This window comes from Ovis aries, chromosome 1 (assembly GCF_016772045.2).
Source record: "Ovis aries strain OAR_USU_Benz2616 breed Rambouillet chromosome 1, ARS-UI_Ramb_v3.0, whole genome shotgun sequence".
NCBI classification, from domain to species: domain Eukaryota; kingdom Metazoa; phylum Chordata; class Mammalia; order Artiodactyla; family Bovidae; genus Ovis; species Ovis aries.
The window spans coordinates 158,233,920-158,252,147 of NC_056054.1; the positions used below are offsets into that span (position 1 = coordinate 158,233,920).

At 35.5% G+C, this 18,228-nt stretch overlaps 1 protein-coding gene across 4 annotated transcripts in view; it reads left to right on the top strand.

The window, feature by feature from the left end:
- Positions 1-18,228, top strand: part of EPHA3 (EPH receptor A3) — a 405,712-nt gene that overhangs the window by 120,070 nt on the left and 267,414 nt on the right. For all 4 annotated transcript variants that reach the window (XM_027979022.2, XM_060404088.1, XM_042230433.1 and 1 more), the window contains exon 3: positions 258-918. In XM_027979022.2, the coding sequence (XP_027834823.2) occupies positions 258-918 (661 nt within the window). The remainder of the gene's footprint in view (positions 1-257; positions 919-18,228) is intronic.

Genomic DNA, 18,228 nt, shown 5'->3' on the forward strand with positions numbered 1-18,228 from the left:
AATTCAAATGTGTTCATCAAAATTTTGAATTATTTTTTGTCAAAGAACTCAGAGAACCTTGTGAATAATAAAAACTGCAAATAAGAATGTGACAGAGTTGCTGTACATCTTGATCTTTAATGAGCAACAGTGAAGTTTCTGCTTGTTTTGTATTTTCTGTGATGTCATTAACACCTTCATCTTGTATTCACAATTATTCATCATGCTTAACTCATTAATTCTGTCTTTCTTTTTTTCTTCTTCTTTCATTCTTCAAGTGGGAAGAGATCAGTGGTGTTGATGAACATTACACACCCATACGGACTTACCAGGTGTGCAATGTCATGGATCATAGTCAAAATAATTGGCTGAGGACAAACTGGATCCCCAGGAACTCAGCTCAGAAGATCTATGTGGAGCTAAAGTTCACTCTCCGGGACTGCAATAGCATTCCACTGGTTTTGGGAACTTGCAAGGAGACTTTCAATCTGTATTACATGGAGTCTGATGATGATCATGGAGTCAAATTCCGAGAACACCAGTTTACAAAGATTGACACCATTGCAGCTGATGAAAGTTTCACGCAAATGGATCTCGGGGACCGTATTCTTAAACTCAACACTGAGGTCAGAGAAGTAGGTCCTGTCAACAAAAAGGGATTTTATTTGGCTTTTCAAGATGTTGGTGCTTGTGTTGCCTTAGTGTCTGTGAGAGTGTACTTCAAAAAGTGCCCGTTTACAGTGAAGAATTTGGCTATGTTTCCAGACACAGTACCCATGGATTCCCAATCTCTGGTGGAAGTTAGAGGTTCTTGTGTTAACAATTCTAAGGAGGAAGATCCTCCTAGGATGTACTGCAGTACAGAAGGTGAATGGCTTGTACCCATCGGCAAGTGCTCCTGCAATGCTGGCTATGAAGAAAGAGGTTTCATGTGTCAAGGTAAGAGTCTTCTCTATTTTCCCTAGAGTGGTACTTCTTACTTGTGAATTTATGGTAGAGTAATTGAAATAAATGAAACCACATTTCACTTAGCAGCAAAATGTGGCTCAAACTAAGCAGAGACTATTTATAGACTTAATTTATCCCTCTTGATGTGTTGATTCATAATTTGGTACAAATATTAGCATATTTGATTATGTGGTGCTAACGTACATACTACTAGACCAATTGAAAGGGGAAAAAAAATCTGTCTCTTTTATGTAGAGGGAAGAAATGGCATTGGAACTAAGCTAATCTGATTCTAACAGAATTAGATTCTCCACTGACTATTTATGGTTGTGCTCATCAATCTCAGAGTAATACACAATTTATTGCTATAAGATATATTAATAGTGTCTCTTCAGTGATCTGTGCATAAAATATGGATTTACTTATAAAACATTAGTGTTTTAATAAAAAATATTTTATTTAAAAATCCAGAGTTGATGCTTCAGTTTTGGGTATACAGAGGAATAATTTAAATTATTTAAAGTTTTGATCATGGTAAGTAAAATCAAATAAAAGATCTTCCTTTCCACAAAAGATTATATTAGATGATAATTTCCACTTAATCCCAAAGTTTGTTATTTAGCATTAGTCAAGGTTTAGTGTTTAAGAACACACAAAAATTATCATTAAAATTTTAAATGTTTCAATACATGGGAGAACTTAAATTTATAGTCTTTGGAATCTAGTCTGTTTTAATACCTTTTTGTTGCTGTTAACTTAATCAAAAGAATTGAGTTTGGTATTCTACTTATGGCCATTTAGTAAATCTCAAGTCCATGTGAAAGAGATGAATCTTCTTTATATATAAACTGACCTTTCTCAGAATCTGAACAGGACATAGCATTTTGCTTTTAACTATAGATAGTTTATAGATTTTTTTTTTTTTTAATGACAGCAAATGATACACCCTAGTCTGATACTTCTCCACGTTATTTAGATCCTTGGCAAGAGATCAGAATACTGTTACTAAATATGGTTTTGAAAATTCTAAACTGGAAACAACATACTAGCTACTACTTGCTTGGAGAGAAGAAGTCTCAGTGACCTTTATATTCCACTTTGAATTATATTTTATCACTGTGGTACTGTTTGTGTTATCTTTGTGGTATTTATTTTAAATAAAATAATAAAAGCTTAGATCAGGAAGCCTTGGAGGAGGAAATGGCAACCCACTACAGTATTCTTGCTGAGAAAATCCCATGGACAGAGGAGCCTCATGGTCTGTGTTCCATGGGGTGACAAAGAGTTGGATGCAACTGAGCAACTGAGTACAGGTCAGGAAAAATTTAAAAACTATTTCCTCCAGTTTGTTTTCTACTGACAGTCTCTGATATCCACACCGAGAAAGGAACAGATGTGCCTCTGTCTCAATATCATTATCAGTATGCGCCGAACCATCTCACACAATTTTTTCCATTGAGCAAGAACCTAATCATTGTTTAGATTTTAAATAATTTGTATATGATGCTTTGTGTCTTATTTAAAAATATAATAGAAAAATGTGTCAGCCAGATAAATAGGATCACATGAGATGTTAATACAAATAAATAAAACATGCACATAATTAACTAATATCACATGCTGCCTTGAGACAAACTTTAGTAGAAGAATTTTTAAAGAGAAAGTGACATTAAATTGTATTCAGAAAGTTTACAGTAGATTCAGAATTGCTTGTTTTTTAAACTTATTTTAATTTACCGAACAACTTCTTTAAAGTAACTATTATGTTACTCAATGATATTCTATGGCAAAACTACTCTTAGAGATAATATTTGTATCAAAGTTTTATTTCCTTGATTCTTATAGTTTATTATATTGAAGATATTAATAGCACCTCCTCGACACAGTGATGATATATTATCAGACTTTTTAAACATTTAAAAATACTAGTTGCAGCATTAGATGCATATGCATAATAACAAATTATTCGAAGAAAAATATGCTGAATAAGAACTAATTATAGTAGAATTAGAGAAGGAAGATCAAATGGGATATGATTGGAATTTACAAGTGTAATGACTTTTCAGTAATGTAACTAAAAGGTGCAGCTTGTTCTTAGGGTTACATCTTACCATTTGCTTATGTTGCCAGGTGAATTTTAGTTCGGTTCAGTCCAGTTCAGTCACTCAGTTGTGTCTGACTCTTTGTGCCCTCATGGAATGCAGCATACCAGGTCTCCCTGTCCTTCACCTACTCCTGGAGTGTACTCAAACTCATGTCCATTGAGTCGGTGATGCCATCCACCATCTCGTCCTCTGTCGTCCCTTTCCTCTCCTGCCTTCAATGTTTCCCAGCATCAGGGTCTTACCCAATGAGTCAGTTCCTCACATCAGATGGCCAAAGAATTGAAGTTTCAGCTTCAGCATCAATCCTTCCAATGAATATTCAGGACTGATTTCTTTTAGGATGGACTGGTTGGATCTCCTTGCAATCCAAGGGACTCTCAAGAGTCTTCTCCAACACCACAGTTCAAAAGCATCAATTCTTCGGTGCTCAATTTTCTTTATAGTCCGACTCTCCCATCCATACATGACTTTGACTAGCTTTGACTAGATGGACCTTTGTTGGCAAAGCAATGTCTCTGCTTTTTAATATGGTCTCTAGGTTGGTCATAACTTTGTTCCAAGGAGCAAGCATCTTTTAATTTCATGGCTGCAGTCACCATCTGCAGTGACTTTGGAGCCCCCCAAAAATAAAGTCAGCCACTGTTTCCACTGTTTCCTCATATATTTGCCATGAAGTGATGGGACCAGATGCCATGATCTTCATTTTCTGAATATTGAGTTTTCAGCCAACTTTTTCACTCTCCTCTTTCACTTTCATCAAGAGACTCTTTAGTTTTTCTTTGCTTTCTGCCATAAGGGTGGTGTCATATCTGAGGTTATTGAGATTTCTCCCAGCAATCTTGATTCCAGCTTGTGCTTTATCCAGCCCAGCATTTCTCATGATGTACTCTGCATATAATTTAAATAAGCAGGGTGACAATATACAGCTTTGATGTACCCCTTTCCCTATTTGGCTTCCTCCTATTTCACAGTAAAAGTAAGTTTGTATATTCCAATTATTAGAGGATGTGTCAAGGTATTCTACTTCATGCTGATTTACATGTAGTGTTGAGTCTAAATCGACTGTATATTAGCAAATTTTTTTAATATGTCAGTTTAAATGCAAAGTCTACTATGTCTTAAATATCTAATACACAACCAATTAATTTACAGCCTGTAATATAATAGGCCAGCATGGCTTGTGACTTGTAATTTTGCTTTTGTTGTCAGTGGTGGTGCTGGTGTTTGTTATGGTTTCCTTTTTTAATTTAAAAAATCTGGTCGGTTTTTAAGCTTGTGAACGAGTCAGGATCATTTGCTATGACTCACAAATCATTGTTTTATCAGCAGGGCTTCAATTCAGGCACACAAAGGAATGGTATTACTTAGAATAGATATAGATGAAAAGATAACTAAATACATTTCATGTATTTCATGAGCTTACTTTTTGTTTTGTTTTGTTTCATTTTACAGAAGGATGGAACAATATCTTAACATACGTATGTGGCTAGATTTTAAACACCTCAGGGTAATTTTATAACAGTGATCAGCAAACAGAGGTTTACAGTTTTCTAAAACAGAGGAAAATAAGACTCAGTCATTTTATTTCAAGAAATATTTAGAGAGAATCTACTTAATTATAAGAAGCATAGTAAGAATGCAACAAATTATTTAAAAATATGCATTAAGCCCCTATTGGATGCCAGAAACTGCACTCATTTGCTAAGTTATGTCCATGAGTTATCTTATCTCTCAAAATAGCCTATGAGTACATCCTATTATTAGCTCCATTTTTAAAATGAGGAAGTTAAAAAAAAGTTTTGAAAGATTAAATATCTTGTCTTAGGTCCTTTAGGAGTTGATCTGAAGCCAGGCAGTCTGATTCTGAATGTTGCAGTTGAAACCACAACCGATACCACTTCCCCATTTTTCAGTCCAATGGTGGCAGAGACCAGGAAACCCCACAAGGACACGTATTCTACTGAAGTTAGAGTGTTGTATATTAAAGGATGAGCAGGACCATAGGCAACTGGCACAAAGTAACCAAGCATCTGTCAATATAAGGTCCATCTATTTCAGCTTATTTATCACAGCTCTCTGTTTCTAGCTTTTTTTTTTTTTTTTTTTACTTTATTTTACTTTACAATACTGTATTGGTTTTGCCATACATTGACATGAATCCACCACGGGTGTACATGCGTTCCCAAACGAACCCCCCTCCCATCTCCCTCCCCATAACATCTCTCTGGGTCATCCCCGCGCACCAGCCCCAAGCATGCTGTATCCTGCATCGGACATAGACTGGCGATTCGATTCTTACATGATAGTATACATGTTTCAATGCCATTCTCCCAAATCATCCCAGAAAGAAGAATTACTAGACAAAATGCCATGGGAAGACTAAGATTAGCTCAGGTGATATCTAACATAACTGGATAAACGAGTTGTCAAGCAACTTAGGTATGCCAACAAGTATAGCAAATTTAATTCAATATCTCTAAAAATCTCTAAGTTCTAACAATAATGTACCAGACAGTGGGAAAACATAGATAAATAAGTCAGTGTACCTCCCTTCTCAGAGCTTACAATCTGATATGAAAGACAGATAATAAATGAATAATTTTAATGCAACACAGACCAATAAATCTACTAGGTACAAACTTTCTTGACAAGGAAACAGAAGGAGAGATTAACTTGGAGCATTTCAAAGTTAATAATGGAAATTTTTCATTAATAGTGAGAAGACTCTGCATTGAGAGTTTTGAACCCATCATTATTGTGCTTAGAAACTTTTGGTTAGGGAAAAAGGAAACTATCTTACTCAGCCTATGCATTCCAGAAGGAATGGTTTATAATTTGTTTATCAAGTTATTTTCTCAAAAATCCCAAATGTGTAGAAGTTCCATTAAAGTTTTTGTGTTCTAAGCTTATTCTATACAGAAGTCTTATAAAGGATCCAAATTTCATTAGTAGGTCATTTTCCAATGTTAGTAATGAAATACTTCAAATTATCTATTCCCCTCTAGCTGGATATTTGGGATTAAGTTCATTGAACTAAGTGATGAAAATGAGACAATCTCTGATAGGAAAAATATTTTTTAGACAAAAAGCTCATCGATTTCAGAACTATAAGTAAAACCAAAGATATCTTTATGCAGGATCACAATTTTAGCCATATCATTATACTTGTCTTGTACTTGATACAAACTTTTAGATCAATTCATGTTTCCTGGAATGAGGAAAAGTAGTAAAGTTATACTTTGACCGTGGATTCAGTTATTAAATATATATCAAGTCTCTACTATATGCCAACTCCTGCCAAGGATGCTAGAAAGAGAAAGATGAATATTATCACTACCAAACTAGTTTGCTTTATAGTGCAAAAATGTGTGTATGTGTTTTAAAATATTTTGGTTTCTGCCTCTAAAAAAACATATTTTTAAGTGAAATATTAAACAGAGCTAAGTCAATAGTTTACACTTAAAAATAAGTTTTGTGTTGAGGGAAGTGTATTTGTATGGAAGGGGATGAATGCGAGGAAAACAGAATTTTCTGTACTAAGATGCTTTATGTTGCTGGCTTTTTTTGCTAGGGGAACTTGAACACAGGAAACGTAAGAGTGGAAAATTATGAACCTTTCTATTTCACATACTGGTTAGTGGGAGGAAATACGGGAAGATTGTAAGAAATGTTAACAGCTAAAGAATTAATCAGAAATTGCATACCAAATAAACTGAAAATACAAAAAAGAAAACTTTCAGGAAGGTTCAGTTCAGTTCAGTTCATTCACTCAGTTGTGTCCAACTGTTTGTGACTCCATGAACTGCAGCACACCAGGCCTCCCTGTTCATCACAAACTCCCAGAGTTCACCCAAACTCATGTCCATTGAGTCGGTGACGCCATCCAGCCATCTCATCCTCTGCTGTCCCCTTCTCCTCCTGCCCCCAATCCCTCCCAGCATCAGAGGCTTTTCCAATGAGTCAACTCTTCGCATGAGGTGGCCAAAGTACTAGAGTTTCAGCTTTAGCATCATTCCTTCCAAAGAACACCCAGGACTGATCTCCTTTAGAATGGACTGGTTGGATCTCCTTGCAGTCCAAGGGACTCTCGAGTCTTCTCCAACACCACAATTCAAAACCATCAATTCTTTGGCACTCAGCTTTCTTCACAATCCAACTCTTACATCTGTACATGACCACTGGAAAAACCATAGCCTTGACTAAACAGACCTTTGTTGGCAAAGTAATGTCTCTGCTTTTTAATATGCTATCTAGGTTGCATAACTTTCCTTCCAAGGAGTATCTTTTAATTTCATGGCTGCAATCATCATCTGCAGTGATTTTGGAGCCCCTCAAAATAAAGTCTGACACTATTTCCACTCTTTCCCCATCTAATTCCCATGTAGAGAGTACTTATTAAGATGAATTTGGTAAAACAGAAATGCACATATAAATAACTACAAAAACTTAAACTAATGGTAACATAGTTATTTAGTAAGGGAAGTAAGAAATTATGCATCCGATTTGGTTTTCTAGAAGTTTCTCTAATATGTCATTTTAAAATATGGTCTTTCTTTAAATGTTATCTCTCATAGTATCTTTTTTATTTTACCGTGTGTTTGTATGATTTACACCTTTTTTGGGCCATGTTCCTCAGATTTTGACAAACTTGCTTGATGTTGAGACTATTGTCAATTTACAGGTTGAGATGTTATTATAGTATGCTAATAAACCTCTTTTTAATAAGATAGCATTGAAAATTTTCAATTATAAACCTAAATCCTGTGCTATTTGCTTTCAGTTATTGACAGAGTTTACTTGGTTCATTTCATTTGGGAAATCCTTCATAGTTCTTACATCCCAGGATAACACTTTTGTGTTTTGAAGATTGGAGGTGTGAGGAAATTTCACATTAATACCAAGGGAGCCTTGTGATCTTTACATACGTATTTTTACTCCTGGCAAATGAATTGTTTTATCTATTTTGATTTAGTTGGAGAGAAGAAATGAGAATGGTAATGTCTTTTCATTTAGTCAGTTAATTACATTTGAGCCAGAGACCCGGGAGTTACTATAAATATTCCTCCTACAAACTTTGTTTAGACTTAATGTACCAAATACCTTATTAATGTCACTGAAGAATCTGTTGCTCTGTGTTTTATCTGCGTACGTTCATTGTGGAATGCTAACTTCATTCCTTGTTCTTGTACATTAGCAGCTGGGTAGAAAAGTGTGTTTGATGTGAAGCATGAAGATATCTAGAATTCTCGATGATTTTCCATAATTATGTTTATTTAACCTACCAGCTCTTGCTCTTTACTCATTTCTCTGCCTGTTCAGAAAGTCTCTTAAAGAAGCAGACACACTTTCAGTAACAGAATGCTCGCTTTGACAGAGGCACTAGAGAAAACCGAAAACCTCAGAGGTTTTCCAGCACCTCTTAGTCTGTGTGCATCTTCCAGAAGTATGAGATGTTCATATGTTTTAATGAATTCAGAAGTATTTCTTTACAGTTGTTTTCAGACTGGAAGTGTCTTGAGGGGAGGGACTATATTATATCTGTTTAAAGGACATTGTGCCTTCAACCTAGCAGATTATAACTGAAGATATTTTCAATTAGATAGCAACTAGATGGATAATTGGGCTTCCCTGATGGCTCAGAGGTTAAAGCAGCTGCCTGCAATATGGGATGTCTGGGTGGGGAAGACCCCCTGGAGAAGGAAATGGCAACCCACTCCAGTATTCTTGTCTGGAGAATCCCATGGACGGAGGAGCCTGGCGGGCTACAGTCCACGGGGTGGCACAGAGTCAGTTCACTTAGAAATGACAGATTCACCCATTCAATAGTCTCTATCTAACCTTAAACATTAGAACTTACAGATAACTTGAGAGAGAGAAATTGTCTAATGAATTTATATTTGTTGTTCAGTCACACAGTCATGTCCAATACTTTACGACCCCATGGACTGCATAATGCCAGGGTTCCCTGTCCTTCGCCATCTCCCAGAGCTTGCTCAAACTCATGTCCACTGAATAGATGATGCCATCCAACCACCTCATCCTCTGCCATCCCCTTCTCTTCCTGCCTTCTATCTTTCTCAGCATCAGGGTCTTTTCCAATGAGTTGGCTCTTTGCAACAGGTGGCCAGAGTATTAGAGCTTCAGCTTCAGCATCAATCCTTCCAATGAACATTCAGGATTGATTTCCTTTAGGATTGACTGGTTTGATCTCCTTGCAGTCCAAGGGTTCTCAAGAGTCTTCTCCAACATCACAGTTTGAAAGCATCAGTTCTTCAGTGCTTAGTATTCAGTATTCTCTAATTGGTTCACCACCTTCTTTTAATTAGAGGTTTTCCAAGGTGACTTCATTTTTAGTTCTATTAAACCTCTAGTCTGTTCAATCATATGTGATATTTCCTGTATTCTTTTATAATATCATTAGCTTTCATTTTTCTTCTTCTAAACACTCCTGACCTTTGATTTTTCCCATCCAGTATTTGACTCAGTCTCCAATTTTCTTTAGCACAGGTTTTTTCCACTGATTTTTCAAAAGTGTCTTTGAATTTACACATGGACATTTTTATATTGTATAACCAGAGGGAATTACAGATTTTGACTGATTTAAGAAAATGCAGTTTAGGAAATAAGCAATTACAATAGCAAAATAAAATTGCTAAATTTCAAAAACATTAAACCTAAAATTTTTGCTAACTGTTTTATACCCTAACATTTATTGTATACAAGACTATCTTAGATAGTTGGTGAGGATATAATAATAAATAATGTTCTTGCCTTGAAGAAATTATCTGAGTCAAAATTAAGTAATCAAATGAGTCAAAATATTTGTCAAACCAATTTACTTTATATAGAAAATAACTATATCTATTTGATTGATTTTAGGTATTTATGTTCACTTGAAAATCACACAAAGAGAAAAAAAAAGCCATAGAGGAAACAGCATAAATTTTATGAAGTAAATGCCAAATGTGCTTACATGAATTATCATGTAATATTACTAGAAACTTTCAATCCAAGCATGTCAACACACTATCTGAACAGTAATTAAGTAAAAACTCTTTTCAAATCTGAAGAGAGGAAAAATAAGGGAGTGTATTTGATTTGTGACTTAAGTATTATAGTTCATTTTTAGTCTATGTAAAAACAAATAGTATAAAGTTAAACCATGAATTTGCATGTTTAAGATACTAGAAAGAAATGTGAAATCTTTGTTCTGTATACACTACAAATCAGATTATTTTGAGTAGACAGAGACGATTTAATTGCAAACATATTAGGAGAGATATGACCATCATTAAATTTAGAGAGTAGAACAAAATCGTATCTAATCATTTAAATACCTCATAATAAATAAGAACAAGTCAAGTGATCAGCAGCAAATCAACATAAGAGACCTTAAAAGATCCAGACAGTTTTATAGATGTTAAAACTCTCGCACAAGATTATAAATAAATAAGAATTGCAGTGTTTTAGTAAAACATAGATTTATCTTCAGTTATAGCAATTGCATTGTTCAAAGAGGGATAAATAGTAAGAATTTCTTCTTTTAATAAATATTTTACTACTCTTTATCCTAACACAGAAGACCATTTTATATGTCAGTATTAAGGTATTTTCCTGAGGTTCTAACCTAGATTGCAGTTGTCTTACATGAAATAACTCTAGGGTATTTGCTTTTAGAATATAAAGTTCGTTTCTATCTTTGTGGCTCAGATGGTAAAGCATCTGCCTGCAGTGCGGGAGACCCAGGTTCAATCCCTGGGTTAAGGAGGTCCCCTGGAGAAGGAAATGGCTACCCACTCCAGCACTCTTGCCTGGAAAATTCCATGGACCAAGGAGCCTGGTAGACTCCTGGTAGGCTCCTCGGTCCATGGGGTCACAAAGAGTCGGACACGATTAAGCAACTTCACTTTCCTTCACTTCAAGTTCTGCAAACTTTCAGATGCTTTGTCTGGTCCAGTGTTTTAAAGTGGGAAATAATAATTTAGGTCACACCTGTATGCCAAATGTATAATCTTTGGGAGACACAAATAATTTGTTCATTGAGTACTTTGTTTGAGAGTATGTCTGTGAGAAATATGGATGAAGCTTCTCTGGATAGTATTCACTATGCGAATCTAAGACATCAAAAAAATAATTTCAGTTGCAGGAAGTAAAATAGCTCTGATTTTCCTTGAAATGGGTTATTCCTGTCACTGCATTTTCAGTCTCATTTCAAAGGAAGATCAGAATATTGCTCTGATACCACTCACAAAATATCTATTAAATGTAAACTCATCTGAAAAGTGATTCAAATTTTCCAAGAAAAAGCCATGTCTGTGAAAGGGGGAAGGGGAAATATTGGTTATTTTGAATACATAAAATGTATCGTTATTTTGACTTCTTAATGAACATCACCTTGTCAAATCGATTGTGCACCTGCCATAGTCATTTACCATCAAGTCTAGCTGGACCCTGTAGGAAGCCTTAAATTTCATGTCTTTAACTTAAATTACTTTGGGGTTTATATAGACAGCCTTCCTTACTTCTGATTTGCTGCATTCCAGTATGTAAAAAAAGTTTTTAAAGCTTAGATATTATATAATCTATGGCTTTTTAAAAGAATATTCATCTTCAGTTTTTCAAACTTATACTTTTTCTTTCTAACTGTTCAGATATTATCAGATCTTCCATATTTTAAAATTTGAGGAATGCAGTGTAACATTTTTACAGAATACATGGAAAGATTTTTAAAGAGATTATTGATATTAACTTCTTCAGTTTGTTTTATTGCTTTTAGTCAGCTTCTCCCAAAGGAAAGAAAATCAAACCCTATGCAAAATAAACTGAAAGCTAGATCTTTTTCTCCACCTTGAGAGGCACAGATTTTGCAAAATGCATTGGTAATCATTTCACAAAGATTGTTTTGCTAGTACAGATTCATTGAACACTTTCCATCTTCTTTTCTGTGATTTATCCCTCCATTTCTCTGTGTTTGGATAGTTTTGACAATCCCTTATTAGTTCCAGAGTAGAACTTACAAGAGCTAATAAGGGTTTACATTACAGCTCTGACAGCTGGCACTAAACTTTAATAGAGAGCAATTGTACAGAGAAGTATGAGTTTTGATAATATTTGATAAAAGTGCTCCCAAAGTCAGAGCCATTTGGAAAGAATCATATGATTAGAAAGACTGAATGTATACTCTGCTATTGTAAATTCTCATCTTCTAGGATATAGGCAAAACATCCTGTTGGCAAATAACTCTAAAATCACTTATGGCCCCCTCTATGAGAGAATATAATCTATGATAGTAATAGAACTATCCTAGAGTAAAACTTTGATCATATTCTCATCTACCTCTGTCCCTGCCGTCCTCAGAAATGTGTAGCTATCGATTGTCTTTCAGAAGCACAGTCACAATGTGGACATTTAATCACAGATTTGTTGTGTGAGAGGAGACCCAGGAGTCTCAAGGAAGCATCAAGATTATGAAACTCAAAATCATCATATGATCAGTTACAGATTGTTTTGTGTGATTTTTAAAAAATAATAAGGATGGCTTCTAATAGCTAAAGATCATGAATGTGAAATATCCCTGAACTCTCTGTTCGGTGGTCAGTTACAAAGACACAAGATGTTAAAAGTGAATACTCTAATTGAGAACAGCTGCTACTTTTTGACATGAAGACTCACTTTCAACAAGAGAAAGCATATGCTATGGAATGGGAGAATACCGATCTTGAATTAATGCATAAAGAACATGTGAAAGTTTGTGAAGCTCAGAAACAAACCTGTGTATACAAATGGTTGGGAATAAATAATTTTGCTTATCTGGTAATTATTAGGGAAGAAAATCTGTATTTCAGAAAATAGGATCCATTTACTTTCTATATCGTACTGCTGTATTGACGATATGTGAAATATTTCAATACAATTTAGCACATGTAATGTTTCTCTGGCATACATTTATCAATGTGCTAAATCGGAAAGAAAGAGAATACAGTTCTTCCTTCCAAGTATCTTGGATTCTCAAGGGTATATGAACTAAATTTATCTTAAAAGGATGAAATGCAATATTTTTAAGGAAATAAATGTGGAATAAGCCTGAAAGACAAACAGTGTTTAAGAACCCATCAAAATGTGCGGCAAAGATGTAATAAATGGAGAGATTTCAACCTTTATGGAGTTAGATATTTTTCCATCATTTATTCATTTTTGTCAACAAACATTTAATGAGTGCCTACTCTACCAAGTATTCACTGGAAATGTGGCTCTGAACCAATCAGAAAAATGTCCCCTGCATTCAAGGAACTTAGATTTTAGTGGGAATATGAAGAAATAACATGCTGATACAGACTTTTTCAACGTAACACTCATATAATTTTAAAGCCTAGTCTAATATTCTCAACTCAGGCAGTTTTGCATCCAGGGGACATTTGTCAATGTCTGAAACATTCTTGGTTGTCACAACTGGGGAAGGAGATTGCTATTGGCATCTGGTTCTTAGAGGCCAGAGGTGTTGCTATATATCCTGTAATGCACAGAGCATCCTCTACAACAAAGAATAATCTAGGCAAATCTCTTCAAGATTGAGAAAACCTGATCTAGCTCTCCTTTTACAGAGCTAAGAATTAAATTTAAAATCTCAAATCATACATTATCAGAGCCTAAATCAGAACCCAAGCTGAAGTATCTAACTCACAATTTTTCCTCAGGTCTCATCTTTTCTGGGATTTACTTAGAAATGTATGTGACTTTTGAAGGCATACGAAGTCATACTTATTACTTAGCTAATTCAAAAGTGACACTTATGCAATAAATAAATAAAATGAAATTTCTTTATCTGGGAGAAAAAATAAAAATTTCAGGAAGAGTCACATGAAGGTGAATATTTAAAAATAAGAAATGAACATTACTTGCACACAGCTGGAAAAAGTGACTAGGATGTGGTAGTGCAAGACCTAAGAATGTGAAGAAAGTAATAAAAGAGATATCAAGGAGAAAGCCTTTGGAGTTAGGGAATTTTCTCAGGCAAAGGGTTCAGACAGCTGCTACAGAGTTAGTTCTCTTTTAGGATACTCTGACATGCTGACATGAATTCAAATCTGACATTTGATTTCCTTTATCCTGTAATGTGATACTAATGCAAAGATGACAGGTAAATGTGGTTATATTACAGGATGTATTAATAATAGCCTTGATAGAAAAAAGTTCCTATAGATCGAGTGCAGTGACTGTGCCTTTTCTGAATATTAGAGGAAGCCCCCCCCCACCTCCCACATTTTTTTTTTTTTTCCCTATATAGCCTCTTCTGTCCTCTGGCATGTAACTGAGCTCAACATTTCATTTAATTCCCCCAAAGGCCCATGGTCCTGGAGAAGGGAATGGCAACCCACTCCAGTATTCTTGCCTGGAGAATTCCATGGACAGAGAAGCCTGGCAGGCTACAGTCTGTAGGGTCACAAAGAGTCAGACATGACTGAGCAACTAACACACACAAAGGCCTGTAGAGAATCACTGTCATGTCCCCATTTCCCATGAGAGGAAACTAGAGGCTTAGAGAAATTGTCCAGTTGTCCAAGGTCACATACAATTAGTAAGTGTGAAACTGGACCTTGAGTGTGGGGCATTCATTTAGAGAACCTGGGGAAATAAGGAACCTAAAGTCCACCAACCTGTATTTTCAGAAATAGCCTGTGAAGCTCAGGGCTGTAGATACGCAAGAATGCTTTTAAGAATGATATTCAATATTTTCACTACGTCTTCTCTCTGAGAACCCTTACATTTACTTCTAGCTCTAGTACCAGACCCTGGAGGAGAAACTGGCAACCCACTCCAGTATTCTTTCCTGGGAAATCCTATAGAGGGAGGAGTTGTAGTTCATGGGGTCACAAAGAGTCAGACATGACTGAACATGCATGCCGGTGCCAGAGGAGCTTGTACAGTTCCTTGGGCTTGTTTTCACGTTTGTAAATTGATTCATGTCACAGCCATGATATCTTGCTTGCATTCTCCATGCAGGAACCCAGAATTATGAGACTTGTTACATAATTATGTGACTTGTTACATCCTACAAAGAGCTACACCCTTTCAACGTGTCTTTTGGATACTAAACTCACAATTTTGTTTTTTCTCCCTATATTCTTTTTGTGTGCTCTTCTTCACTTTTTAATGAGTATTTTATAGTGATCGATTCCATCTTAAATTGTGTGTATCCTGTCTTAAGTGTAAGTCATAAATACATTTGAATTGGCATTTATTGATTGCCTAGGGTGTACTCAGTGGTTAACATACCATTTGATCTTCAGCGTAAGCCTTACAAGGTAAATATTGTTAGCCACACTTTACCTAGACAGGGCTAAGAGAACTTACTGATTTGCCCTGTGTCTTAATGCCAGGATATAAATTCAGGTCTGTCTAATTAAGAAACCCAACCCTTTTTCTAATCTAGTAAGCGAATACTTTTCTTTTGATGATATTTTGCACAGCATCATAATGTGAAAATTTGCAAGTTCTTGCTGCTGAATTAGTGACTGGAGAATTTGGTTATTGGAACTGAGAAAAAAAGATTGACAATAGTTATTTAAAGAGGCAAGAACTTAATATATTTATTAATATAACACTTTCCTCTTTTTTTTTCAGTATAGAATTGGGTAAAATTATAACACAAAAATGTTTTAACAGGGTATCTGGGGCCTTTATTTTTCAAGCATGTGGAACTGAGTCATGCCTCCATTACGTCTGCTTCTATTTCCATTGCCCCTGCTGTTGCTGAGGACATGATTGATAGGAGATGATGGCGAGTGTAGAACCAGGGTTCAGAAAACACTCGCTATGTGCCCAGTGTGTATGCTCGCACAATATGCTTCATTATTAGCTTGACAGATCTCCAAGTGGCAGACTGGGAGTGAATTCTAGATTTGGCTCATGTATCTGCTACCATACTGGGTTTTTTCGAAGACCATAAATGTTGGTATATGTAAAAATATACATGCATATGTAAATATATACGCATGTATATGTATGAATAAGTTTATATGTATATGGATGTATATAACATGTACATGTCTATTATATACATATATGTATGTAGGTTACATGCTCATATATATATATATTAGCACTATATACTAATATATAAAGCTAATTTTTCTTTGAAAATTTATTGGTGTTATGCATTATAAAATCTTGTTTTGCTATTAGAAATTTCTTAAACTCTTCAGTTTTCCAGAATATGAAGGCTTCTATAAATCAACTATTTCATTAATATACTGAAACTCTTTTTAAATGTTGATGCTCAAGAACAGAAGTAATTCCCTAAGGCTTTTACGGTTTGTAGTTACTGTGTTTTAGTGACAAAATGTACATAGCTTTATATCCAAATCTATGTAATGATGATAGGTGGGATAATGGTGCTCTATTAAAGTTTCAGAGCAGAGCTACTGGAAAAAAAAAACTGAAAGTAAAAGCAGACTATATCTTTCATAAGGTTGATGGTTGCTCTTATTAGTGATGAAAAGGAGATGAGAAAATGCATCGGCTTGCTTTTTATTAAGCACAGTAGGTAAAGCAGATGAACGTCTGAAAGCTCATGTAGCTGCCATAAAGAAATTTAAACATTGTTCACATTGGCCCGTGGCCAAGCTCATGCTGTAAACCTCAGACAAGGGTCAGCATTGCAAAGGAATTGTCAGTTCCATTTGTAGAAGATGGTTTCTATATATTCTTAGTCCAGTAATAAACCCAAGATTTACCTGACAGGTTTAGTAAGATTGCATTTGCTTTACCTGACTTAATCTACATCTAAATTCATCATTAAAAAATCGAGTAAGATTCCTTAGCCATTTCATTTTTGTTATTTAGACCTTGTTTGATCACTTTATTATAATATCTGAAATCTATGAATGAGCTTGGTTTCTGCATGTCTTGACCTAGAATACTTTTTAAAAGTCAAAGTTAGAAGACAATTGTAAAATACAGTACTACAATATTGATAGTAAACATGGTACTAAATTTTTAACTGAATAAAGAGCAAGCATTCACTGTTACAGATTGTAATATTTCTATGATTATCGATATGCTTTCTCACTCCTCCAGAAATCCTTTCAGAGATTAATTCAAAAATCTGTATACAATGGATGCATCTTTTGTGTGAATATTGATGGCTTTTTTACTTACTAAGATTTGTGCTTTTTATTAAGATATGCACTATATAAATATAAAACAATAAGAGAATATGGGTAACTTCCTTGAATGGAGGCACACACGGTGAACAAAGGAATTCATATACCTACACTTTTCTTATACCCTTATTTTTTGTTATTTTAGAGATAGCATCTCTCCTTCCTACGCAGATCATTTTCCATACAAACTCTCCAAAATTGTTGCTGTTGTTCAGTCACTCAATCATGCACCACTCTTTGTGACCCCATAGATTGCAGCATGGGAGCTTTCCCTGTCCTTCACCACCTCCCAGAGCTTCCTCAAACACACGTCTGTTAGTCAGTGATGCCATCCAACCATTTCATCTTCTGTCGTCCCCTTCTCCTCCTGCCTTCAATCTTTCCCCAAACCAGGGTCTTTTCAAATGAGCCAACTCTTCGTATCAGGTGGCCAAAGTATTGGAGCTTCCGTTTCAGCATCAGTCCTTCCAATGGATATTTAGGACTGATTTACTTTAGGATTGACTAATGTGATCTCCTTGCAGTCCAAGGGGCTGTCAAGAGTCTTCTTCAACACTGCAGTTCAAAAACATCAGTTCTTTGGCACTCAGCCTTCTTTATGACCCAACTCTTACATCAGTGCATGACTACTGGAAAAACCATAGGTTTGACTACTCTGGCTTTTGTTGGAAAAGTAATGTCTCTGCTTTCTAATGTGCTCTCTAGTTTTGTGATAGCTTTTCTTCCAAGGTACAAGTGTCTCTTAATTTCATGGCTGCAGTCACCATCTGCAGAGATTTAGGAGCCCAAGAAAATAAAGTCTGCCACTGTTTCCACTGCTTCCCCATCTATTTGCCATGAACTGATGGAACCAGAGGAGAACTGATTCATTGGAAAAGACCCTGATGCTGGAAAACATTAAAGGCAGTAGGAGAAGAGGGCAATAGAAGATAAGATGGTTGGATGGCATCACCGACTCAATGGACATGAGTTTGAGCAAACCCCGGGAGTTGGTGATGGACAGGGAAGTCTGGCATGTTCAGTCCATAGGGTTG